The sequence below is a fragment of the Tenrec ecaudatus genome, chromosome 6 (assembly GCF_050624435.1).
Source record: "Tenrec ecaudatus isolate mTenEca1 chromosome 6, mTenEca1.hap1, whole genome shotgun sequence".
In the NCBI taxonomy this organism is placed as follows: Eukaryota; Metazoa; Chordata; class Mammalia; order Afrosoricida; family Tenrecidae; genus Tenrec; species Tenrec ecaudatus.
This window is the reverse complement of record NC_134535.1, coordinates 76,297,386-76,324,582: the sequence shown is the minus strand read 5'-3', so window position 1 is coordinate 76,324,582 and position 27,197 is coordinate 76,297,386. Positions and strand designations below refer to the sequence as shown.

Below are 27,197 nucleotides of genomic sequence, written 5' to 3'. Positions count from 1 at the left end.
AAATTAAATTAGAAATAATAGTAATTTTTCTTTTAGATTCTCGCTGAAATATTATCAGTATCGCCATTTCATTCTTAATACATTAGATTAGCTCCAATGTTTTCATTTTTTGCTTGATAGGAGAAAATAGAGGAAACTTCATTATTACACCTAAATTGCAGTCTCTGCCTTAAACTTGTAAAATAAAGTGATTCTTATGGAAATCAAAGTTGTATTCATCAATGGTTTGGTTTGTTTTGTTTATTTTAATGACCCCTTTTTATAATGCTATAGTTTTATATATGAATTATAAGGATTCAAGTTTCATAAAATGAACCTAAAATCCATGTATTATTCCTCTTATCTCTGAATAGATAAAGAAGTTGCATAACAGATGAAAAATTCGGGGGGAAAATGAATGAAGAGCTGGTTTCCAAAAGAAAGATTCACTCAAAGGGCACAATCTAGCCATGCTATGATTGTCTGATTACAGTTTTCTACAGAGATATAATTTTTTTAAGCTTCAGTAAAGTCTTTGAATGAAAAATGCTGGACTGTAATCTTTGCCCAGTGTGTAGCAATTGAAGACATCAAAGGGGAGAAAAATCCTCAAATTCATTTTTGGGTGTTTACGTAAAGAACATCAATGGTGAATTTAGGAAGTAAGAGTTTACAGGGAGGTAAAGGGACTAATTTTAAGAATAATCATGAAATACAATATTAATTCTCCATCTGAAGAGAAGTTTTCCTACAAACTAGACACTTGCTAGTGACATACTACCCAAGCTGACTTCTTTGCTACCTTCTAGGCAAGCAGCCTTGTCGGCATAAGGACACCAAGTCTGTCCTATTCACATGGACAATATTTTTCTTGCACTCTGCCTTCCCTCTGGGTATTGTAATTCATTGCATTGAAGTAGCCACACAGAACTCAGAGACGGTGCTTATATGGTTTTATTGTTGAAGTTAACAGGTTATAATTTAGGTGGAAATGCTCAGGTTAATGCTGTTCAAGTGAGTCTATTTTACAAACTTCTTACAAGACTGTTAATAAATGCCCAAAGGGTATGTCACTCCACCTTAAGCCTCACCCTCAAGGCGCTCAGCCGCAGCTCTGGATTTGCTCAGCAAATCCAGTCCCCCCAGTTAAGTGCCCAGAGGCATCCCACCACACAAGTCACCCTCCACAACACTCAGCTTTACTGCTCTGTGGGGTGGAGAATCCCCACTCTTGTCTCAGGCTCTGGCTCCTGATTCTGCTGCTGCCACTTGTTGGTGTCACAGCTGTCTTCTGGAGCAAGAGATTCAAGTCACAAGGAGCACTGGGTCCAGAGGATACACTCAACCCCTGGCCCTTGCTGGGAGTAAAATCCCCACGATTGCTTTTCCCACAGCTCCTTTCAAACTCAGCAGATGTCAAACACAAGGTATCCTGTTAGTGAGCACTCCCAACTGAATGCTATAGGAATCTTGCCCCACCATCTTACTCAGACCCATCAGGGAAAGGTGGTTCAGTGGGAGTTAGAGATGATGGTGGCGAGAGTCACGTTATATAAGTCACTGCTCTGTAATGGCCGCTTCCGTCAAGAGTGTTATATTCTCAGTCCGACTCCTTGAGGTCCTTAAACTCGGTTTTCACTTATCTCTCTTATAAAGCAGTTTTTACGTGTTATTGGTCAGTTATAATTTTTCTGTCTTTTCAGATGAAAATTTTGTTCTGATATACTGATTCATGTAATCCGTTAACCTAATTCTTCCTCAACGATGTTCTATACTTGCCTTTGACCTTTATAAATCTATCTCTTCCAAGACCAGGCAACTTATTAAGCAATTTGGCATTGTGCTATGAACATAACTTCTGGATTCAGCTTACGTGTGTTCAGGTATTAGCCTCTCAACGTATTATGTATAAAATTGATTCTGTGACTTGGCTCCCTTATTTGATTATAGGAATAATCATCTTACTCTACTATAATTATCAATAATGATATATTGATGCTGATAGTCATAATCATGATACACAATTCACAGGATTTTACCTTCATTCTATTGTTCTCCTACATGTTACTTGGAGTAGTGTCTAGAAAATTACCCAACAAAACTAATCCTTGTCATCAAGTTGACTCAGCTGATTGTGACCCTCCACAAGGATTCCCAGACTGTAAATCTCTCCAAGAGCAGACAGCCTCCTGCTTCTCACACCCAACCGCTGGTAGGGTTGAGCTGCCGACTTTGTGGTAACAGCCCAGTGCTTATCCCACATTGCCATTGGGCTCCTGGTCTGGCACATAGCAAATAAAATACGTAACTGTTGTCATTATTTCCCTTCACTACCAGGATCTATTTTCGTTACTGAAAACACTCATGATTTGTGGCACTTTAATCTGTGTTGCTTTGAGAAACTTCTCGTAGGGTTAGCATTTCACAGTGTTTTCCTTGTATACAGACTTGTCATCCTGGGAAATATTTACTTCTTTGTATTTTTCTTATTGCCTAGCAAAAATGCTGAAACAGATTCTTATAAAATTATAAGCAAAGTATACTCTAAATTCCAAGAATATCTAGAGTTTTTCTGTTAGGATGGAAATTATGCCGATTATTTAGCAAGGGATACGTTATCGCTTTGCAGAGTTTTTAAAATCCAAAGTACAAAGACTTTAGAGCAGCCTCTCTGGGACCAATTGTGCTGACAAACAATGAATTCCTTGGGGGTCCTGATCCTGAAGGATTAATGTTGCCTTTGAATGCCAGATTTTGGAACAAAAATGAAGCACGCGTTTAAGAAAGGTGCTCCCATTGACACTGGTGGAGGACATTTCAAGGGGAGCTTCAAATAAAAGTCATCAGCAGGTTAAAGAGAGAGGGGGGAGTAAGTTGCATCTTTTTAATTGGTTGCGCTGTAAAAGGCATCTCCAAGTTCTCTCCCAAATCCATCATGAAAGCAATCTTAGATTTATATTACAATGATAAAATAGCTCTCATTTACTTTGATGATTGCATTTATTTTAACTTCCTAACATCCACCACCACTGCTGCCTCCCAGTTGGCTCTGACTCACAGGGACCACATGGGACACAGCGGGTTTCTGAGGTGGTGCACCTTTATTGAAGAGGACTGCCTCGTCTTTCTTCCTCAAAGCGACCGATGGTGTCAGCAGCCTGACCCTCAGCACACTGCACAATCAGGGGGCCTCCTCAACCTTCTAAGGGAAGCCCAAACCAAAGGAGGGTTCTCTAGCCAGATAGAGGGGGTACGTTTAGGAGGGCTGCCTGCCTTCGAGCCATCCTCCTTTCCTCTCCTGATGCCGGAATGTAGCTGCTGTGAGATCAGAAATCATTCCCTACCCGTTTAGTGCTATCAGGAGGTTTCCAAAGGTGTATGGAGAAATTCCATTATCTTTTACTTCGGATAGTCTCTGAACCTTTTGCAGACTACATATTATAAATGTATGTTGGGTTAAGTGAAAAACAAAACAGAACCACAAAAATAACATTTAGTGCAGTTTTCTGTTTTTCAATGACTGTGAGAAAATGAGAAAAGTTTTGGATAATGAGGTTCTTTGTACCAGAACAGCTTTGAAGTGTACAGATCATAAGCGCATTGGATTGACATGATTTTGTATAAAGTGTTGAAAGCATCATGAGGTTAGAAAGTAATCTGAGCATTTAATGAAGTTCTTCATTCAATACAAATAACATTTATACCTGCACATGGAAGTAAATATATATAGATAGATATAGCAGAACGCTAGAACATAAATAAGTGCTTTCAGCATCGTATAAAATTATTGTCCCTCATTATCTTTCCATCTCTATTATCATTAGGTCCATTAAGATTTTTCACACGCTGTCTGAGTTTGTCTCCAGTCTTGGTCCTATAAGTTTGCTACGAGTTGACAGTGTGTTTATTTATTTTTAGTTAGTCTTTGCTAACCAACCAGATGCACATCAATATTTTCTTCCCAAAATATCAACTCCAGTTGTTTTTATTAATTTTCTCAAATTTTAACATTTTCATCAGCACATGCTATAGTGGAAGTATGGCTAGTTGGAGAAATTCTAATAGTGAAATATGGCATTGAAGTAAACACTATCAATGTCAAAGGTAAGTAGAAGACACTCAAAACTTGAAAATCTCAAACTGTCTCTTCTTTGCTTGTATGTAAGAATGAACAAGCTCCAAACAATTTCTGTAAATCCAATAGAAGTATTTTTGTTAATAAATTAATTAAAATGAGAAAAGAAAACTATCTTCATGGCGCTTTTGATTTCCTATTCACTTTCTTTTATATAATACTGGAAAATGGACCAGGGAATAATTCATGAATAGCCAAAGGCGAGAAGGAGAGTGTGCCATTTTGTTTTATGTCACACTTAAACTGTAGTACATATTCTTAAATAGCTCTTGAAAACTTAGTGTTGAGGCATTGATGTGTTCCCAACAATCGAGAAATCATCTTTGCATTCTTAGAATCTACAACAGGAGTAGACCTAATGACTAGAGATACGGTTTGATTGATTTGTATTTCCTTCTTATAACATTGAGTGATTTGGGAATCTAGTTTTAGATGAACTTAGATATTAATTGAAGAATTAGTTAATAATCCTTAGATAACTTAGTAAGACTTAGATAGTAATTGAGGAAACAATTTTGAACAAAATAAAGAGACCTAAACAGATTGCCACCTCCTTTTGCTTTTAATATAAGAGACAAATGTCCCAGGGGAAAAGCTGGCTGAACAAATCTAGAGTTGGAAGAAATCCTTTTATTTGGCAAATTCCTTAAGCCTGCTCAACACATGAATAGTGTCTTACTTCGTGTGAAATGCAATCCTTTTGACTGTTCTATTGAAGGCTTCTCTGACTTGCTTATTTCGAAGGGTGTAAATAAATGGGTTAAGCATGGGGGCAACTGAAGTAGTGAGTAAACCTACCACCTTATTAAGGGCCACTCCTGCCTCTGCTGAGGGTTTAATGTAGACGAAGATGCAGCTGCCATAGGTGATGGAAACCACAATCATGTGGGAAGAGCAGGTGGAAAAGGCTTTTTTCCTCTGTTGAGCAGAAGGGAATCTCAGAATGGTGTTTATGATGTATGTGTAGGAGAGAACCACACCCAGTAAGGTAATAATGAGTGTTAGCACAGCAAACGTTAAAATAACTTTTTCTATGAGAATTATGTCAGAGCAGCATATCAATAAGAGAGGATATGTATCACAGCCAAAACTATCAATGAGGTTTGAATCACAGAATTCTAGCTGAAGACCCATGCTAAGAGGCGGGAGGACAATTAGTAGGCCAGAAATCCAACAGGAAATAAGAAGTCGAGAACACACCTTGTTGTTCATGATGGTCGGATAATGCAGGGGCTTACAGATGGCCACATAGCGATCGTAGGACATGGCAGCCAGGAGGAAAAATTCAGTTGCTCCAAAGAGGACCCCAAAAAATATCTGGGTGGCACACCATTGTAGGTAATAGTGTTATCTCCAGTTGTCAGGCTGTAGAGGTATCTGGGAATACAGACAGTGGTGAAGGAGACTTCCAAGCAAGAGAAATTTCGGAGGAAAAAATACATGGGAGTTTTAAGAAGGGAATCCAGAAGTGTGAGGGTGATAATTGTCAGGTTCCCAGCCACACTCAATAAGTAGGTGAGGAATAAAAATATCAAAAGAATAATTTGCAAATTGGGGTCATCTGTCATCCCCAGCAGGATGAATGTTGTCACTGTTGTATGATTTCTCATCCCCTCCTCGTGTCAAGAATGGTTGAACCTGAAGAGAGAATTGACACAAGAAGCCAGCTGGTAACATGAATGAACGATGAAAACAATATTCATGTAATGCCTTTGGCATTTGGATAGTAGAGTTTTCCTAGGAATTTTTAAATATTAATCTAAGGCTAAATGCCCTATTTAGCATCCATGTTTATAGATAACACCTGAAAACACAAAGCATTAATCATTTGTCTTCTTTTATCTGCTGTTTCTCATTGTCGTTGGCTTGGTACACATCTCTTATTCGTCCTAAGGCTACAGACTATACGGTTACTTTGACATTTTCTTTTTCTTACAGCCTCCTTTTTTGGCTTTTGCTGCAATACTTTTCTGCTCTACTTTTGGAACAGAAATTTTTTTCAAATAATATATTCTTTGGTCCCTATTGTGTCAAATATGTGCACAGAGTGTTTGCCTTTTTAATTATCTCAGTTATCTCAAATCAGAGGCAAAAGTCTAGAATACAAAGATGTATATTTTTGCTGTTTATTCTGTATTTAAATAAATGAAAATACGTTGAAGAACTAATAAAAGTTATTTAAATAGAATAGTTGTGAAAACATGTAAGCCTAAAAGGACTTATCACCGTGATTCGTCCAGTCATGGCCCTTGACCAGAGCACATTTGGAGTGGCCCTGTACTACTTGCTCCATCAGCGTGATCAGCTGGAGTGCTCTTCCATCAATTACTGTTGCTTCTAACCCTCTGCTTATCTCCTTTGACTTCTTAATATTGAAACTTGTCCACCCAACATCCAGGAACAAACTGACTAAATGAACCAAATTGTGTTAACCAATTTTGTAAAACCTACTTTTCCTTGGCATTACCATTGTCAGCTCCTCCAACCATTTTCATGAAACTTTTCACTGAATTCTGACATTTTATGCTTTCTGAGAAAGCTGATTAGATGGGGAAGAGAGATATCAAGAAGATCTCCCTTCAGGTCAAAGTCAGCCTCCCATAGGTTCCCATTGGGAACATCCTCTCCCCAATAACTACCCTGTGAAAGAAGATCTGGTAAACACATTCTCACTGTGGATGCTATTTGTTTAAAATTGCACTATATTGACTAATTTATTTGTCTGTTTTTAATTAGTGGGAATTGCTTGATAAACGAGGAATGTATGCATATCCGGTTTTCAGGGAAACCTTACCTACCTAAAGCCACCCACGAGTATGCGCCCAAATGAGATTCAAAATGCACGATCTGTCTTCTTTTACTCAAGTAAATAATGAACAGTCATTCATTAAGATAACTATTTAATAATTGTCTATTATTTACAGATCATAATATGAGAGACTTGACCATGCAAGTGTGTCTCCTAAGAAACTTTCAGTCTTTCCCTGAGGTGATATTTCATTTTAGCGCATGCTCAATCAGATAGATCAGAACAATATCAAAGCAACATTAGGTCTGGAGCAATAAGTACTCTGTCACTTCCTGGACAATTACTGTGCATATTTAAACATCTGCACTGTGTATCTCAGGTCTCTTCCCCCTACTAAAGTAGGCACTGTTAGTTGACACTCTTAAACTGCATAACAAAGGGTAGTATTCGGAGATCGTTGAAATGTCTATAGAAACAGGAAAACCTTCTCAGCTTATGGGAGACATGGCTGACGGAGAAGTGGCATCTTGCCAAGTATTGTGCAGTCACCAAGAGAAGACTTTGAGGGGAGAGGCTGAGGGACTGGGGAGGGTTATTTCTACCATCCTTGCTTCCTTGCTTCTGTCCCACCTACCATGTTATGAATATTACTTGCTGCCACATTGATTCTGGGCCATTGTGAACCCATCTGTGTTGGGGTATAATTGTGCTGCCTGTGGTTTCCAAGGACTGATTTTTGTAGATACAGTAGTGGGGCTTTCTTCTGAAATTCCTCTAGGTAGGTGAAAGGGAGACATTTGGAACATTTTATTGGATCACATTAACTCTCTGAACCTTATGTCCTATAGTGACAGTTGACTTCCTTATGCAGTCCTCCATCCATGACAAAATTCCTACGTTCTAAAATTTTTGTGTTACCACTTTTGAAAATTCTTATTCTTTACTTTCAATTGTAATAATGCGTGAAATAAATCCACATTCTAATTTGAATGCCTATTAGTTTAAAGCGTGACTATGATCTTTTAACATCAGAAGCATATTTAATAAGCATTACTGTTAGTAGAAGTCAAACTTGTGGTGGCAGACCATTTACATTGGGCTGCTTCATCCCTTTGTCTACACCAGATGTTGCAGAGAAGCCCTGGTGCTATAGTGGGCTATGCTTTGGATTGCTGGTGGAAAGGTCAGTAGTTTGAATCCAACAACTTCTCTGCATGGGAAAGACAAGCCAGTCTGTGCCCTTCCGCTTCGTTGCTGTTGTCAGGTGGCATTGAGTCACCAGTACATAGTGACCCGATGTACAGAAACCCTAGGGAACAGTTTGACTTCATCCTACAGGCCTGCTATGGATTTCAATAGACTAAATGGCAGTAAGTATATCATTGTATCTTTTTTAATGGATTTCCACAGCTTGCTTTGGTGCCGAGTTTTACTTTTCCATCCCAATTTGAAGCACTTAAAATATGAAACAATTTCATTAAATAAATAATGCATTTCATGATTTGGAGTCTGTTTACTATTTGATTTCAGTAACAGTAGGGGATATTACTGGGAGATGTCTTTTCCTTTCCCCTTCATATTTTGCATCTTAAGTAATATCAGTTTCCTTGACCAGAATTTATGGTTGGCAAAGAATAAAGGGGCCAGCACAGGAAAATTCTAATATCAGATTTTCAGGATAACAAAAAATGATAAATTGCTCTCTACTCTTTTACTGCAGTATCAATAATAATTTGTTGAAATTTAAATTTGTCAAGCTTTCTCTTTAGAGAATGTAGAAAACATACCATCAGAGTCACACACTTACTTTTCTGAGGTCCTTGATGGAACCACAATTAGAGCATTGTGTTGGTGAGGAAGTACATTTGCTTCTGTCCCCATTGCATGTTCCACATATCTTCCTTCCAAGGGCGACCTCTCTTACAGCATGAGTGCATGCACACGGAGACACACACACACACACACACACACACACCTTTTTCAAAAGAAATCTTGTAACTTCACCTAGCCTTTCATTGATCTTAATATATTGAACCTAGTTTCACATCTTCTTTCCTCACCAAATCTTAAATGACACTGGATCCTAGAGTTCTGATACTGTTAGTTCAGAAGGAACAAAAGAGTGGTGCAAAGTAAAAGGAGCCCCTCCCCTGATTTGGCAGAGGGGGAGGGCGCAAGCTAACTTACCCATTATGAAATACCAACCTTTATATGTCTACTTTTCAGGGAGTGCAGAGGGAGCATTGAATGAACAACAAGAGTCCTTGGTGACCAGTTTCTAAAGTGACTAATGAGTTGGCATTGGAATCAGCAATGCAAAAATACATGCAGCTGTGGGGAAAGTGTCCTTGGAGACATTGAGGGTGATCTGATGTCATATGAATTTCATCTTGTGTTCTTTGCTGAATATTTCTATGTCCATTCGGAATAAGATGAGGGAGCTTCAAAAGCTCACAGCAGGATGGAACTGAAAAAGTAATGACATTTTCCCACAGACCTTCAGGAGGTTTCTCTTATATTTTATTTATCTTTTGCATAAATATTATCCAATGGGTCAGAGGGAAAAACCATTCCCACCTTAAATATAAATTTAGAAGATTTGGGGGGGGGAGAAATATTAGGACAGAAAATACCAGCTCACCTAGGTAAAAAGATGTTGAGTTCAGGCCATAGGTTGCCAAGAGAGGTGGACGTGGAGGAGACAACAACGCGATTATAATAAAGGCATCTATTGCTTCATGCTTATAGAAATCACAGAAGGGGGAGTTGATTAAAGGCATTTGGTGATACAAATGAATAAATATGTTTAAGCCTGCCTCAGTATGTTTAAGTCATTTACAGCATTTATAATCACAATCACAAAAATGTTTACACAAGGCATACTTTTCAGAATGCATTATTAAAGTGTGTTAAGTTTATGCAAACATTCTTTGAGGCTACAGGTGGTAATAGAAGCTATCACCAAGACTCTTCTTTCAAAAATGCCATTTAAAGTGAGATTTTAAAAATGGGTGCATAAGCAAATGTGGTGAAGAAAGCTGATGGTGACCGGCTATCAAAAGAGATAGTGTCTGGGGTCTTAACAGCTTGAAGTTAAACAAACAGCCATTTAGTTAGTTGGTTATTTAGAAACAAAGTCCACATGGAAGAAGCACCCCAGCCTGTGTGATCATGAGGCATCAACAAAATCAGTTATCAGGCATCAGAAGACTCAAAGCAAACAATCATATCTATGGGAATGAGGGGGTTCTTAATGGAGACCCAGAGCCCTTTTGTAGGCAACTGGACATCTCCTCAGAGAGGGGTCAGAAGGAAGGGGCGAGTAAGTCAGGGTGCAGTATAGCACCAACAAAACACACATTCCTCTAGCTCCACCCCATTATCATGACCACAGCTCTACCTTACAAATCCGGCTAGAACAGAGAATGCAAACTGGTACAGATAAGAGCTCTCAACACATGGAATCCAGGACAGATTAAACCCTTCAGGAACAGTAATGGGAGTAGTGATACCATGAGGGTAGGGGGAAGGTGGGACAATGGGAGGATAAGGGGGAGAAAGGAGGTATGGATTACAATAATCTATATATAACACCTCCTGCCCTCACTTCCCCCTTCCCCACCTAGGGGGATGAACAACAGAAATGTGGGTGATAGGAGAAAGTGGTTGGTGTAAGATATGAAAATAGTCATTTAAACTTTATAAAGGGTTCACGAGGGTGGAAGCCCTTGGTTTTTAAAATGATAATGGCAACATATGTACAAGTGTGGTTGATACAATTTATGTATGGATTGTTGTAAGAGCTATAAAGTCCCCAATAAAGTGATTTATTTAAAAAGTAAAGTGAGGCATTTTGGGCTATTTAGTAAATTGTGGATAAAGAGTGGATGGTATATTTCCTTGAGACTTTTTTCTTTGTCATGAAAGAAATATTTTCAAAGGCCATTAATACTAATGTATCTGTGTTCAAAACAGTTTTTTCCACATCTGGGCTACTTGCAGTGAAGACATTACCTTAACTAATTAGGGCTTCTAACAAAATATATGAATAAGAGGAGTTTATTTCAAGTTAATTGGCTAGCCACTAAAGGTTTAGTTTAATTTATTAAAAGCTAGATTTGACGCAATCATTCGGTTTTGGTCAAAAAGGCTTTGTAAAATTCTCCTTTAGAAAAGTAAAAAAAAAAAAATCAGTCATCTGAGAAGCAGAGAAATACCTGTGGAGTGCCACACAGTAGGTCTGTAGATGTCAGACAAGTTCATTTGAATACTGAATACTGTCACACAAACCTTGTTCATTTTATCAATTTTTTAAAACATTTTATTAGGGGCTCATACAACTCTTATCACAATCCATACATATACATACATCAATTGTATAAATCACATCTGTACATTCTTTGCCCTAATCATTTTCAAAGCATTTTCTTTTCTTTTTTTTTTCTTTTCTTTTTTTACATTTTATTAGGGGCTCATACAACTCTTATCACAATCCACACGTTTACATACATCAATTGTATAAAGCACATCCGTACATTTTATCAATTTTTAAGAGGAAGACTAGCATTTAAATTTTGTATGGAGCTATTCCAATGCAGGTTAGTTTGTAATTTCATCATTCCATTCCACTTAACCCTTTCAGGCATAGTATGAACTACTTAAGGTAATGTAAACCAGTGAAACGTTTGTTTTTTTTAAACATTTTATTAGGGGCTCATGCAACTCTTATCACAATCCATACATATACATACATCAATTGTATAAAGCACATCTGTACATTCTTTGCCCTAATCATTTTCTTTTTTTTTTTGAAAGGGGGAACTGATTACAAGGATCCACATGTGACCTCCTTCCAGGGAGATGGACGGCAGAGAAGGGGGGGAAGGGAGACTCCGAATAGGGCAAGATATGACAAAATAACAATCTGTGGATTATCAAGAGCTCATGAGGGAGGGAGAGCGGGGAGGGAGGGGGAAAAAAGAGGACCTGATGCGGAGGGCTTAAGTGGAGAGCAAATGCTTTGAGAGTGATTAGGGCAAAGAATGTACGGATGTGCTTTATACAATTGATGTATGTATATATGTGGATTGTGATAAAAGTGGTATGAGCCCCTAATAAAATGTAAAAAAAGAAATGTTTTTTATTTGTTTTATGGTTGTAGATTTTATATATTTTTGAACTTTAATGGAAGCATATTACATATCTGCCTCTTTTATTTAATAGTATATTGCTAAGCTCCATACTGTTGCATGTATTTAATTTCCTAGCGTGTATTTAGTTTGTTTATTCTCACTGGGTAAGTATATGACTACTATTTTGTTATTTATGGTGTTATTTATTTACTATTAATTGAATTTTTCCTATTTATGGCTATAATAAGTAAAACAACTATTAATCTTTTTTATATTTTGCAGAAAAATAAAGTCCTTTCACTTTGGTATATGACTAGGTATAATCATGCTGTGTTGGGAGTAAGTTTAGTTTATTACCCAGTGCTGCTGAACCAATCCAGACTCACAGTGATCTCATGGTGACAGAATAAAACTTCTTATAGGAATTCTGAGCTGGTGAAGGTTTATAGGAGTGGAAAACTTCATCATTCTCCCATGGGGAAGCTGGTAGCTTGAACTGATGCCCTGTGGGTATCAGCACAATGATGAACTCACTGCACCACACGAGTTCCTTTAACTTTCAGATGGTGTAATGGTTCAGCATTGCGATGTGATCCTCATGGCCAGCAGTTCAAAACCAGTAGCAGCTCCATGGATGAGAAAGACAAGGTTTTCTACTTCGGTAAACAGTTAGTCTCAGAAAGGGAGGTTCCCTATGAGCCAGATTTGACTACATGGCAGTGAGAGAGAAAGAAGCACTAATTGTAATCAACTCATTCTCTGGTATTGTATATTATTCTACTTACTTCAAAACCTCAGAAAGATTTGATACACCCCATCTTCTACATGTAGCCTTAGTGTGTATGAGTAAGAGACACACATATGGGAAAACTTGTAAGAGGGTAAATTTAAATCTATTCAGCAGAGATAGTCATTGGGTGAAATACCAAGCCAACTTAAATGCCGTACCATGCTTCCTGTTTGGTCTAAGTGCACAACTGGGTTGAACTGTGTACAAACAAGGCTGAAAAATAGATAAATTATCATATTGTGAAATTTCAACACTATTGTTTGATTGAATAACAATGTTATTAGAAAGGGCATAAACATTGAGAATAAGACTCATGACTGTCGTGTTTGAATTGACGTTCGTAGATAAATCATACAATTGAACAAGAACGGAACACACCTTCATAGGAAGACAGTGATACCCCTTGGTTGTCAGATGCCTCCAAGCTCAAACTTTCCACCACTCCAAGGCCCAATTCTGAAAAACAAACAAACAAACAAAAACCCTGGTTAGTGTTTGTAACTTTGCTCGCTATACTAACAAAAAATCCAACTTGAAAAAATCTGTATGGCCGGGAGTTAAGTGTTGAGTCTCAAGATCACAGGTTCTAAGCTCTGCTCTGGCTCAGACAACATACATGGCTTGTGTAGTGATTAAAACACTTGTGATTTTTCTGGTTTGTGATTCATTTGCATAAAATACCGTAACCATGCTCCAAAGAAATTTAGTGATACCAGCACTAAAGCTAAGAGGAAAATTGTGAGAACCATGATACAGTTAAAGAAATTATTGAGAAATTTGAATCAGGTCCTTTGTCTGATTTGTGGCTGAATACTACATAGCTAAGTTAACATCAACATTTTTTAGAAAGAAAAAAATCGATTAAGGTGGCTAATGTAGTGAAAAGTATATAATCATTAACCATGCGTGAAACAAATAAGCCAGCCCCTTGAAGCGGTTAAAAAGTTACTGCTAATTTGGATAAATCAAGAACAACTTGATAGGGTTTCCCAGAGGGCTAAACAACTCCATAGTGATTTAAAGACTTGGAAAAATGAATTTATAAGTATAATTTTTTATGCCTTAGAAAAAATTACTTGGCTTTCCATTATTTCTGAAGGGAAAAATATTCTCAGTTCTTGAAATTTTCAGTGTTTGAACACAGATTTAGAATGAATTGAGTTCAACAAATGAGATTTCACTGTTCTTGAATAATTCACCACTATAATTTACATTCTGGACCAAAAATATATCTTTAAAATTTTTTTAAATCAAAATAAGAGCATGTTCGCTCACCAAAAGGAATTTAATTACTTGAGTGCTTTTTATAATTTCTTTTTATCTCCACTGTTGCTTATGTGGTTTGCTTTTATATGCCATGCCTTAGTGGTGGTCTGGGTATATTTAATGTGTTGAATTCACTCTATTTTCAAATAATAGTGTATAACTTCACATACTGTATAAGAATCTAGTGAGAATATACTTCTAATGTCTTCCTTGCATTCTTTGTACTCTTCTTATGGATCCATTTTATTTTTGTTTATGTTATAAATTGCTAGTATGTTTTTGTTTATTTGGTTTGTTTGTTTGTTTGTTTTATGCCTTTTAGAATAATTAGATAGTCCTCAAATTGACTTTTATATTTTGTTTTAGCTTAGCCATTTCTGGCTTTTTCATTTCTTTGTTTATGTCTGAGTTTCTTCTGGTATTACATACTGATGGGTAAAGATCTTCTTATAGTGATGCTGTGATTTTTAATATGTACTTTATTTTCATTATTAAAATAATATATTTTCAACAAAATATATTAACATAATATATATCACATCCTTCAACATATCAACCATAGTTATTTTGAAGTTTCTGTCTGGGAGTTCCAGCATTTCAGTCATCATTGACATTGAATCTCTCTCAATCTCTAATGTTGTCCCAACCTCCACCAATCTCTCTTTTGATTTCTCTTTCCTGCTAGATGCCATATAGGTTAGATACTGAGGTTCAAATTGTCGTTCCTACATTCCTTTGAGTCAGCCCCAACTCTTAGTGGCCCGGTGTACAACAGAACGAAATACTGCCTCTTTCTGCACCATCTTCTTATTTGTTGTTATATTTAAGCCCATTGTTGCGGCCGTTGTTTTCAATGTATCTCATGGCAGGTCTTCCTCTTTTAATTGACCCTCTGCCTTATCAAGCATGATGGCAGTGAGTTTGGCTTGGTTTTCAGTCCCTCTGATAAAATTTTAAAACATGTTAGACAAAGCTGCTTCATCATTATTGTTTCTAAGGAATAATGATAATTTCTAAGGCTGCTTTTTGGGTTTTTTGGCAGTTTTATGGTAGTTTATGGGATATTCTTCACCAGTAAATAATCCAAATGCATCAATTCTTCCACAGTCTTCTTTATTCACTCTCCAGATCTCTCTCTCTCTCTCTCTCTCTCTCTCTCTCTCTCTCTCTCTCTCTCTCTCTCTCTCTCTCTCTAACACACACACACACACACACACACAGTGATTGAAAATACCATAGCATGGATCAGGTGCACCTTAGTGTTCAAAGTAACATCATTGCATTGTAACAACCTAAAGAAGTCTTTTGTAGCAGATTTGCCTTATGCAATACTTTGTCATTTTATTTTGTGATTTCTGTGATCATTGATTGTGGATTCAAGTAAAATGAAATCCATGACAATGTCCATGTTTTCTCCATTTACCATATGTTCTTAATTGATCCAATTATGAGGATGTTCTCTTGTTTACATAGAAGTACATCTTGTTTACATTGAAATATGAGCATCTACATGCTTATTTTTATCAGGTTGTTAGTGTTGGGGTTTGAGTTATTTTAGTCAGTTGTTGAGCGTGAGTTACATTTTCTTGTTGTTATTTTTAAAATCAGTGCATAACAGATTTAAATTATTTACGTAAGTAACAGGCCACCATTGTCCTTTTTAAAGGGTTTGGGAGATTGTTTTCTTCTTCCTCAGAGTTCACACTCTCTGCTCAGTTTTTAGCTATCCTTGCCTGCCTTGGTCAGATGGAAGTCTTCTCTCTAAAGCCTTGCCCTTCCCTCAACAGTAGACTGTTGTTCGAAGGTCAATGTGTTCAGCTTTTGATGGAGACAAGACTCTTTCAATCCTGTCCAAGTTGAACCTTGGGCATCCCTCTTTGCCTGAGCCTTGAAATAAGCATTTCCCAGCATCGTTGGTCGTCTTATCATAGTATCTGAAGTCTGCTTTAATTTTGTTGTTGATATTCCATGGAAATGTTCTTTCCTTTCCCCAGTGTTATCAGCTGGTAGAGCATAGGAAGTGAATTGTTAAACACGTGTGCAATTGTTATCGACATGTGCGACGAAGTTGGAAAGCTAATATTTAGGTAAAATTTTGGTTGTTATCATTCTGAGATAAATCAAATTAATGATACTAGTGTTCCACTTGATACATGCAAAAGTTTATACCAAAACACAACATGCTTAGACATGTTGTGATGATCAGTGATCCGTGATCAGTGGAGTATTGCAGACAAATTCATTCAGTAATATGTTTGTCTTAGTTTTGTTAGAATTCCTTAAAAGTTCAGTCCAAACAGTGACCTCGAAGGAGATCTTCTGTGCTAGTTCATTTCAAGGCTGAGAGATCAGCTCAGAAGGTCATGGTGACTTTTTTGGGGGATTTCAAATATATTTCAGGAGGCCATACGGTCAAGAATGCACGCTATTGAAGGAAGAAGTCCAAGCTGTACTGAAGATATAAGTGAAAAACACAATCACAGGGATTTTTAAAAAGACAATTGAAGCATTTCAGCAAGTTGATGAAACACTGTGAGCACTCAGTATCCTATGCTAAGAAATTAAGAAGACAGCTACCTGTCAATCATCTGTAATAGATCCATACTTGTGTCCATCTCAAAGAAAGATGATGCATCAGATTACAAAATTACCAAATGGTATAATTAATATCACATACGAGTACATTTCGGTGAAGATAATTTTTAAATGGCTTCAGCAATGTACTGATAGCAAGCTTCGAGAATTTGAAGCTATATTTGAAGCTATATTCAGAAGAGGATGGATGAAGAATATCATTGCTGACATTACATGTATCTTGGTTAAAAGAGAGAATATCAGGAAGATGTTGACATGGGTTTTATTGAATATCAGTCCCTGGAAAAGGAATTTGACTCTCTGATTCCCAACAAGCTTTGGATAGCATTGCAAAGAAGAGGAACTCCATGGCGTTCACTGTGCTCGTGTGGAACCTGCGCACAGACCTACAGGTGGTCTTTTAGACATAACAGGGAATACCGAATGGCTTGCCATCAGAAAGGTGTGTGTCAGGGGAGAATCCTTTTATTATACTTATTATATCCTTGTACTGAGCAGACAGTCTGAGAAACCGGCTATAGGAAGAGGCAAGTGACGTCAGGATTGGGTGGCTTATTATCACCCCGATATGCAGATGACACAATCTCCCTGGCTGAAAGTGAGGTAGCCTTGGAGCACTTGCTGATGAAAATTAAAAACCTACAGTATGGATTGCAACTCTCTATAAAAAAGTAAAGACTTTCATAAATGGACCAAACAACGGCATACTGATAGCTGGAGAAAAGATTGAAATGGTCAAAGATTTTATTTTACTTGCCTCTTATGGAAAGAGCAGTCCAGCATGTAAAATGATATATCGCACTGAGAAATCTGCTGCACAATACCACCGTAAAGGGTTAAAAGAGCAAAAGGATCACTTTGAGGACAACGTGTGCCTGATTGAAGTCACGGTATTCTCAGTCACCATGTAGGCATGTGAACATTGGACGAGGCATAAAGAAGACTCAGAAGAACTGATGCCTTTGAATTATGACATTCGTGAGAAATATTCAAAGTATTCAGCACAAATATTCAAAGTATTCCTCTGCGGACTGCCTGAAGAACAGTCTTGTTTGGGAAGTACGAATATTTGTCTCACATACCTTGGACGTGTTATCAGGAAAGACCAGTCTCTGGAAAAGGACTTCGTGCTTGATAAACTATAGGATCAGAAGAAAGAGGAAGGATTGCTACAGTTGCTGCCATGACGGCTTCCAGTTAACAAGGATTATGAAAATGGTACAAGGCAGGCCGTGCCTTGTCGTATTACGGAGAGGGTCACTATGCCTTGGAACTTACTGGGCTGCCCGTAGAACAAAAAGAAGTCCATAATCCTGAGCGATGTCCTCAAAAGGCAAAGTCGGATCAGGAGGTCTTATGAGGGGACTTCATAACATTTATTGAAGAATTCTATTATATTTCACTTCAAATTTTCCATAATGTTTAAGGATTATTAACAATTTTCAGAAAAAGGAACCTGTGCTGGTGAGAATAGGGCAAGAGAAATTGTGCCCAGGACATGTTTTTTTCATCACAGCAACTTGGCTTATCCTCTGAGGGTAAGAAGGGCTGTCCTAAAGAAATTTCCTTTGAAAATCCTACCCCATGTGCTCTACAGCTATGTCCAGTAGGCCCCTTTTTCTTACTAGGTCAAGTTTTGTGGCTTATTGTTTTCATATATATTTGTTCCTGGTGCCCAATCTATGCCAACTTATTTGGAATTAGTATGTTGCTATATTTCAGTCTGGTAATTCATTTAGTAGGAAGACCTGATTATATCTTTCAAGGGGGTGTGAGGGGCGAGGAGGGAAGGGGGCAAAATGAGGAGCTCATACCAAGGACTCAATAAAAAGTACATGTCTGTAAAGGAATGAAGGCAACATATGTACAAACATGCCTGATGCAATCAATGTATGGATTGTAAAAAGAGATGTACGAGTCCCAATAAAATCATAATTAAAAAGGGAAAAAAACAAACAAAAAATAAAAGTAGTTGACCTAGGGGGTAAACATAAGGAAAACCTAATGGATCATAAAGGAAACCTAATGGATTCCTTTGCAAATGGGGTCTCTGTGAGTAAAGTTCAAAGTGATGGTCACTTTTAAAAGAAACTATATCAATCACTATATCCACTGGGAATTGCATGCATGTCTCTCATTGGTGGTACATTTCATCCTTCCATGTGATCCTGGTTTTTGGATGGTGTAGTTTGCTTCCTTATGCAGCACTTTCTGAGCATGCCTTTAACTACAGCTTGTTGGTTTTATCGATGAAAAGGCTTACAAAAGTTTAAGGAATAGTGGAACTAAATGATAACGGAAGTTTTCCATGAACTTTCTGAATTCCTATTGTAGCTTCTGAATTTTGTTTTGCGGGGGAGCTGAAATATCTTAGCTTTATTTTCATATTAGAAAGATCTTTTTTCCTAACAATAAAATCTACTTTAATGCTCTCAACACTTAAAATGGCATCATATAATCTTTTGGTGGCATAATTCTGAACAATACAGGGGCTATAGACACATTACTGGAAAGTTTACAAAGAAATGGAACAGTAGATGATGTATTGATGGGTTTCTTAAATAAATTGTATCTATGTTTGTAAGGGCATCAGAACAAAATACAAATGACATAAAAGATGCTGCTACAGGGGAGATGGGAAGGATCATGGAGGCATTCTCACTAAAGGTATAGTTGCAGGGTCTATTACACAGTAGAGGCAGAGGGGGGTCTAGATTCAAAAGTAAACCAAACCAGTTGCCAACTAGTTGATAAGAGTATGCATGGTTCAGGTAGTGTATCAAAGACTAGCTTTTACCCACCTGGTTATGTCCTCGGAAATTCATCTAAATACCTGAGATCTGGGCAGTGTCACCAAAACAGATTGAGTATATGCAGGAGAAAAAAAAAACAAAATAAAACATCTCTTCAGATGGAAAATTAGTATCATGGTTATGATCATTTTTCAAGATTAGTCTCTCAGTGTTTACTCATGTTTGCTTCCTAAATACTCCATTCATATTTCTGGCTTCCTAGTAAGTTGGCTCAGTTATCAGGGGAAACAATTATATCTATTTCCTGGTTATCTAAAGAAAACTTGAAAGTATATAGCAAGCTATTGTTATATCATGCTTGTCAGTGTCCTCTTGTTGGTATTTATACTTCATTTAGGCAAAATAATTTATTAGAATTCCTCTATATAACCAGGTAGGGAAGTAGAGTAAATATGCATAAATGCCAAGTAGAGGGAGAGTTGGTGGTTAGAGTTTATGGAAATTCTCCTTGAAACATGAATGGTGCATCTAATGGGTAAATACTAGGAGAAAGGTTATTGTAGGCCAAGGGGAATGCTTTACAACAAGGTTTTTTCATGTAACTTAAAGGAAGGTATGGGGAAGTATTCAAAGAGACTAGTAGGATGAAATTTTAGGTCAGATTACTAAAATCCTATAATATCATGTAAAGGAATTTTTACTTCAATCTGCCCTCAATTGGAAGCCTTTGTAGAGGTCCAGAGAGTAAACATGAAAAGCCAAAATCTTCCAAGACATTTTTGGATGATCATGCAAGAAATACGAGTGGGAGGGATTTAAAAAATTAACCTGTGGAGGAGATAGACCAATTTCAAAAAATGTTAAAAAAAAAAAAAAAGTCTCCCGTGGAGCAGAAGGGCAAAAGCTCACTTGATCTCGATTTTTAGTATGAATACAGATCGTGAAAGCGGGGCCTCCTAAAAATATATATTAAAAAAAGAAAGGGAAACAAACAAACAAAAAAGACTCCCATGCCAATTCTCTATCAGGAGAATTATTTGTTGTTTGTTTGTTTGTTTTTTCCCTTGTGACTTAGTCAACCTATTTCAGGAAAACTAAGACTTGTGTCGGTGGTAGTATACTTCCAGTTGTCCACACTAAAATTCTGTAAGTCAGAGAGTTTTCACTTATTTCTCATATTAATCAGTTATTGCATGTTATGGGTCTTTTATAGTTTTTATATCCTTTTACAAATGAAAATTTGTATTTATGGTCCTTTTCTTGATCATCATTAACTTGATTCATCTATTTACTTGTTTTTATACTTTTATAAATATTTTCTATGTGCACCTGAACTTCTAGCTCCCCATAGGCTCTTCCAGACTAGGAAGCTGTGTTAGTCTGGGTAGACTTGAGAAACAAATTCATAGACGCTCATCTACGTATTGAAGAGAAATTGAATATTGAGAAAATATGCCAGCCCAGTCCAGATCAAGTCCATAAATCTGGTATTAGCCTTATGTCCCATTCTAATCTATAAAGCCCTCTTCAGATTCAAGGAGCACATGCAATGATGCCAAATGCAGGAAGATCACGGGCCAGTCGGTGAGAAGTCTTGTGGATCCAGTGGTGGTAGAAGCATCACAGTGCTGGCAGGGGTCTCCACATGGCTCCTCCAGTTCCCAGGGCATGGGCTTTATCAGCATAGTGCCAGGTGTCTTGTCAGTAGAGCGAAAGCGTTATGATACTCTAATTATGGACATGAAATCAAGATCCAGATTACCTAGTTTCAGCAATTAGCCTTCACACCTCTTAGGGACCTTTGATTCTGTGCCTCAGTTCCCTTTTCTATAATAAGGGCACAATCAATATGACGTATCATTAGAATGAATAACAATGGCAAAATGAGGTTGGTAATAAAAATATACAGTTCACAGTTTTGGGTTGATTTTATTGTTGTTCTACATGCTCTTGGGAACATGTCTGACAATATAATTATATAAATGTGATCATCATTCCCTTGACCTAAGGGAATTCTCTTCAATAAATACCCATCATCTGTGGCAATATGATCGTTGTGGCTTTGTGAAATCTCTTGTATTGTTAACTTTTCATGGCTTAACACACGTACACAAGGGAGCTTCAAAAAGATAGTGGAAAATTCTGTTATTTTTCATTATTTTTCTCTACAAACTTTTTGAAGCTTCCTCATATTAAATTTTTATTTTGGCGCACATTTATTTCTTTCTATTTTCCATTCTATGAACCATAATACTAGCTTTACATTTAATAGGTATTTATAACATTATAAGAAGAAATGTGACGATTAGAGAATGTTTAGGGTTTCTTCTCATTCTAAGAAAATGGTGCTGAATATTCATTAAGTAATATATTTTCTTTTTGTAGAGTTTTAAATATCAAAAGCAATAAAAATTTTGCCTCTAGTAAGGACATCCACTTTGGGATCAATTGTGCTGACAAACAATGTGTTCCTTTGGGTTCCCGGTCCCAAAGGGATTAATGTTGCTTTTGTTGCCACTTTTAGGAACAAAAGTTAAATAGCTCTTTCAGAAAAGCAGTCACATTAGGACTGGTGATGCTGTACTAAGAAAAACATCAAATCCAGGACATCAGCAGGCAAAGGAATAGACCAGGAGAGGTGGACACAGCCTTGAATGGAAACTTGCACTCAGTAGATTTTAAATGTGATCTCCAACCTTCTGTTTAGTTAAATCATTCAAGTAGCCATGGATCTCATCGGCACACTAACATCGTTGTCATTTAATTTAGAATTGTATTTATTTTGCTTTCCTAAGACCCTCTATTGAAGAAGTATTCTAAAGATCAAGGAAAAGGTGTGTTAGGAAGGCCCAGCTGTAATTCTGATGTTTCTTTTCTGAGAGTACAACATACGTTCCGTGACATCGAGATCTCTGTCATGTATATCCAGTGTTACAGTCCAGTGTAGAACCCACATTCTGGGGCATTGTAAGCACCCCGCAAATAACTCTTGAATGATGAATGAGGGAATGATGAAAGGAGCAACATGAATATTTCTCAAGTTTCGGCATATTAATATGAATTCCACTTTTTCTTAGAGCTTTCTGAGGCCCCTTTTATTTTGGAGTTGTATTTCCTCTTCTGCACTATTTCTAGGATTTTTCATGCCCGCATGCTGAATTCCTTAATCATTCAGGTAACACTTCCAAGTATGCTGTGAACTCTGATCCCAAACTGAACTCTCTCTGATTAAGAGACAAAGGACTTCAGAAGAATTGATAGAGATAAGGTGACGGGCTACAATGAAGATATAATCTATAAATATTCAAAGCATGCAGAATTGGTATTACTGACTTCAACTTTATTGTGAATTTGGTGAAGATTTACAATGCAGATCAGTGTTTTAGTTAACAGTGCTTGCACATTTTGTTTCCTGGCATTTATTGTAATTCCCACAGTCTAACCACTCTTAACAGGCATTTCCTGTTTTCATTCCTCTCCCTTTCACAACCCTTCTGAAATTATTGATCTTTCTGAAGCTCCTTGTAAAAGGAGCACAGGGCATAGGGTAGCCATCATGAGTAGTCATCCCTTCTTCAAGGCAGACTCGTCTCTAAAGGATTTTCCCTGCTCTGTGAAATTTCTCTAGCCGACTTGTACAATTTTAAGTGTCTTCGTTCTTACTATATTTTGAAAGCTGTGTGCCGAGTGAAGTGTCATGATCAATTTAAATACCATATAAGGTCAGTTTTAGGAACCATAAGTGCATCCAAGTGTGATCTTTTTCTGCTTCCCCCCTTCAGACTGAAGCTTTAAAACCCTGAATAATATCACCACCTTCTTAGAAAGGTGAAAGGATGAACAAGAGGAGAAAAAGCTCATTGGTTACTTTTTATGAGCAAACTGCATTTGCATTATTAGTCTTATCCAAAGACAAAACATTACCTTCATTACCAAATAATTATCATGATTTGGATAATGATTATTTTCCAAGTGTACTTAGATCCTGCTAGGTCAATGGTAATGACTTACCGGTTCCTCTGTTTAAAAATCTACAATGTAAGAATATTTAAATTTGTCTATTATCAACCAAAGCTTTTACAAACTGGAGACATGGATATTGCAAAGAATGCCATTTATCAATACAGACTGTGCTATTAAAAAGGTACAACTCCGGTGACTTGAACAACTAAACACATAATACACATATTATAGAAGCATGTTGTATTAATTGTAGGAAAGACATTAGCACACTGGTAGATTTTTAAAGGTTTATAAGTGGTTGAAAATGAGAATGGTTTTTGAGAATAAATCCCTTTCTCTGGAGGAATTGGAAAGTGTACAGATCATATTCACATTTCGTCAGCATGAGCTTGTGTGCATTTTGAATGCATTGTGAAGTCACAAAGTAGGGTCTGAGCAATGAGATAATACTCATTAAACATTAAAAACAATTTTAATGCATGTAAAATGATAAATATTTACTTTCAAAAAATAAAAACATAGATACAGGTTTTTTGACATCTTATAGAAAAGAGGTAACAGCCACCAAGTCTGTTACTCATTCTTGTTCCTTTTTACGCTTTCTTCTCCTTTGTCTTTAGGCCCATTCATTTTTTCACACTATTGGGTCTCCAGAAGTCATTCTTTGATAACTAAAACAATTTCTATGAACATATTCTCTTAAATTGTGGGCTATATATATACATTTAATAATCATTTGTACTCTGGAAAGCTTCATGAACACAAAATACAATGGAAGGCTGCATTAGTTGGAGATATTAATCAAACAAGGTCTAGTTATCTTGCTTCTAAACTCAGAGCTTGTTCAACTTGATTCTAGTTGTAAACACTATTAATGTCTTTGTCAGTAGAAGACACCCAACACTTGAAAGACAGGTTCCTGCTCTTCTCTAGTTATATGTCAGGATGAACTAGAGACAAATAATTTTCTCATTAGGCAGTAGGAAAATGAGAATAAATTTTAAAAATATGAAAACTATCTCTACCATCTTTCTGATGGTCACATTAATGTCTTTTATTTTTTCCTTGGACAAAGAAATTATGTAGGAATATTTTGAAAACTTTAAAATGTGGAGAGTTGTGGAGTACACAAATTTGTTATATCACATATTTAGCTTACATAGATTAATTTTAATTACTCTTGAAAAGTTAAGACCCCTGAAAGCAGAGTCACTTGTGTATTGGATTGCTAACTGCAAGGTTCACATTTAAAACCCATCAGTCCAACCTCTGGAGAAAGATGAGGGTGATCTCATGAAGAGTTACAGTCTCAGAAACCCATCAAGAGCAGTTCTTCACGGCCGTATGAAGCCACCCTGAGTCAGAATTGACTCAGTAGCAGTAGGTTTGATTTGAGATTATTTCAAAGTTTGGAGTTAGACACTAATGTGTTTCTAACAAATAACAAAAAGAAGCCACATCAAGAGTAGATCATATGAGCAAATAAATATATTTAATTTACTTTTTATACTATTGAGTGTTTTGAGACTCTCATCTTAGAGTAATACATTCATGGTATGAAACTGTATGACGGACTAGGAAAGAGAATTAAGTCGCTTGAGATTTTCCCCTTCTTCCTGATTATGGGAGAAGCTATTCACAGGGAGAGGTAGCCTGACTAATATTTAAGAGAAACCTTAGAGTTGGCAAATTTGTATAAGATGCTCATAGTTTATTCATATTTGGCTGCATAACTTAATGGAGCCACAAAACATGAATGACTTTTACTTCTTTGCGTGAAATGCAATCATTTTGATTGAGTTTTTGAAGGCATCTTTTACTTGTTTGTTTCGGAGAGTATAAATGAAAGGGTTGAGCATAGGGGCAACTGAAGTAGTGAGTATGCCCACGATCTTATTAAGGTACACTCCTTCCTTACTTGGTTTAACGTAGGCAAAGATGCAGCTGCCATAGGTCATGGAAACCACAATCATGTGAGAAGAACAGGTGGAAAAGGCCTTTTTTCTTTGCTGAGCAGAAGGGAACTTTAAAATCGTTTTTATGATGTATGTGTAGGAGAGAACCACGCCCAGTAAAGTAATCATCAATGTTAGCACAGCAAAGGCTAAAATAATTTGTTCTATAAAAACTATGTCCGAACAGGAAATCAATAAAATAGGATATACATCACAGCCAAAACTATCAATGAGATTTGAGTCACAAAATTCCAGCTCGAGACCCATGCTAAGTGGTGGGACAATAATGAACAAGCCAGAAAACCAACAGAAGATCATGATTCTAGTGCAGACCTTGTTGCTCATGATGGTCATGTAGTGCAGGGGCTTACAGATGGCCACATAGCGATCATAGGACATGGCAGCCAGGAGGAAAAATTCAGTCCCTCCAAAGAGGACCCCAAAAAAGATCTGGGTGGCACAAGCATTATAGGTAATAGTGTTATCTCCAGTTGTCAGGCTGTAGAGGTATCTGGGAATACAGACAGTGGTGAAGGAGACTTCCAAGAAAGAGAAATTTCGGAGGAAAAAATACATGGGAGTTTTAAGGTGGGAATCCAGAAGTGTGAGGATGATAATTGTCAGATTCCCAGCCACACTCAATAAATAGGTAAAAAATAAAAATATCAAAATCAATATTTGCAATCTTGGGTCATCTGTCATCCCCAGCAAGATGAATGTTGTTATTGCTGTATGATTTCTCATCACCTCCTTGTGTCAAGTCAGGAGTGACTGAACCTGAAGAGAGAATTGACACAAGAAGCCAGCTGGTATCATAAAGAAAGAAAGATGCAAGCAGTATTAATGTAATGCATTTCATATTTGGATTATAGAATTTAATAGAATTATTTAGAGATGAATCTCGGGCTTAAAGCCCCTGCTTAGAAGTGATTTTTATAAAGATATCAGTTGAGAAGACAAAGCATTAATCATCTATCTTATTTCATATATGCCATTTCTCTGTGTCACTGCACCGGAACACCGTATTTAATAGTCCAAATGTTACAGATTTTTTTCATAATTTTTCACATTTTTTATTTCATTCTCTTTTTTCTTTGCTTTTACCATATTACTTTTAAGCTATACTTTGGGAACACAGAAGATTTTTTCAAAAAGGATTTTGTGAAGATCTCCAATTGTGTTTTAATATATACAAAATTACTTCAAAGGTTTAGATAAAGTGTTTCCATTTAAAATTATCTCAAATTCGGAACAAAATGTTTTAAATATAAAGGAGTAGCTTTGTTTAATCCTGTATTTAGATAAATGAAAGCAATTGGAAAGCAGCATTCAAGGGCAGGATTTCCAGGATAGTTTTCCTCAAAGCTGAATATAAATATATCATCTTGATTTGTCCTGCCTTGTCCTTTGGTCAATGACCAGAGCCAGGAATGGTCTTGGCCACTGGCTCAACCAGACTGCTCGACCAAGGTACCCTTCTCAGTAGTACTTAGCTTTCTCAATTTGTCTTGTATGTCTTAGCAGCTTCTTTCCCCAATGGCTGCTGCTCATCTCCTCAAACCGCCTCTCCCTGTGAATGTACCAGTTTTCTCCGAAGCCCCTGCTTATCTCCTGTCTTCTTGACAACTGTAGCTGGCCAATCCAGGAAGATGCTGACCAAATATTAACCAAGGTTGTAAAGCCCACTTTTTCCTTGGCATTACCACCCTCAGCTCCTCCTATCATATTTCACGAAATATTTCACTGCACTCTAATATTTATGCTTTCTCGGGAATTCTATTAGGTGGGAGAGAGAAGAGCTCAAAAAGATCCCCTGTCATCCATGTCAAAGTCAGCATTCGGTGCCTTTCCCACTGGGAACACCTGCTCTCACATACGGG

The 27,197-nt window shown here is 37.1% G+C and overlaps 1 protein-coding gene and 1 pseudogene across 1 annotated transcript; both read right to left on the bottom strand.

The window, feature by feature from the left end:
- Window positions 1–4,789: 4,789 nt before the first annotated feature.
- Window positions 4,790–5,724, bottom strand: LOC142450896 (olfactory receptor 6C2-like; annotated as a pseudogene).
- Window positions 5,725–25,125: 19,401 nt separating this feature from the next.
- On the bottom strand, window positions 25,126–26,107 carry LOC142450895 (olfactory receptor 6C2-like). The gene has a single exon (XM_075552831.1). It carries the CDS (start codon window positions 26,059–26,061, stop codon window positions 25,126–25,128), a length of 936 nt encoding a protein of 311 aa, XP_075408946.1. The 5' UTR covers window positions 26,062–26,107.
- Window positions 26,108–27,197: the final 1,090 nt, after the last annotated feature.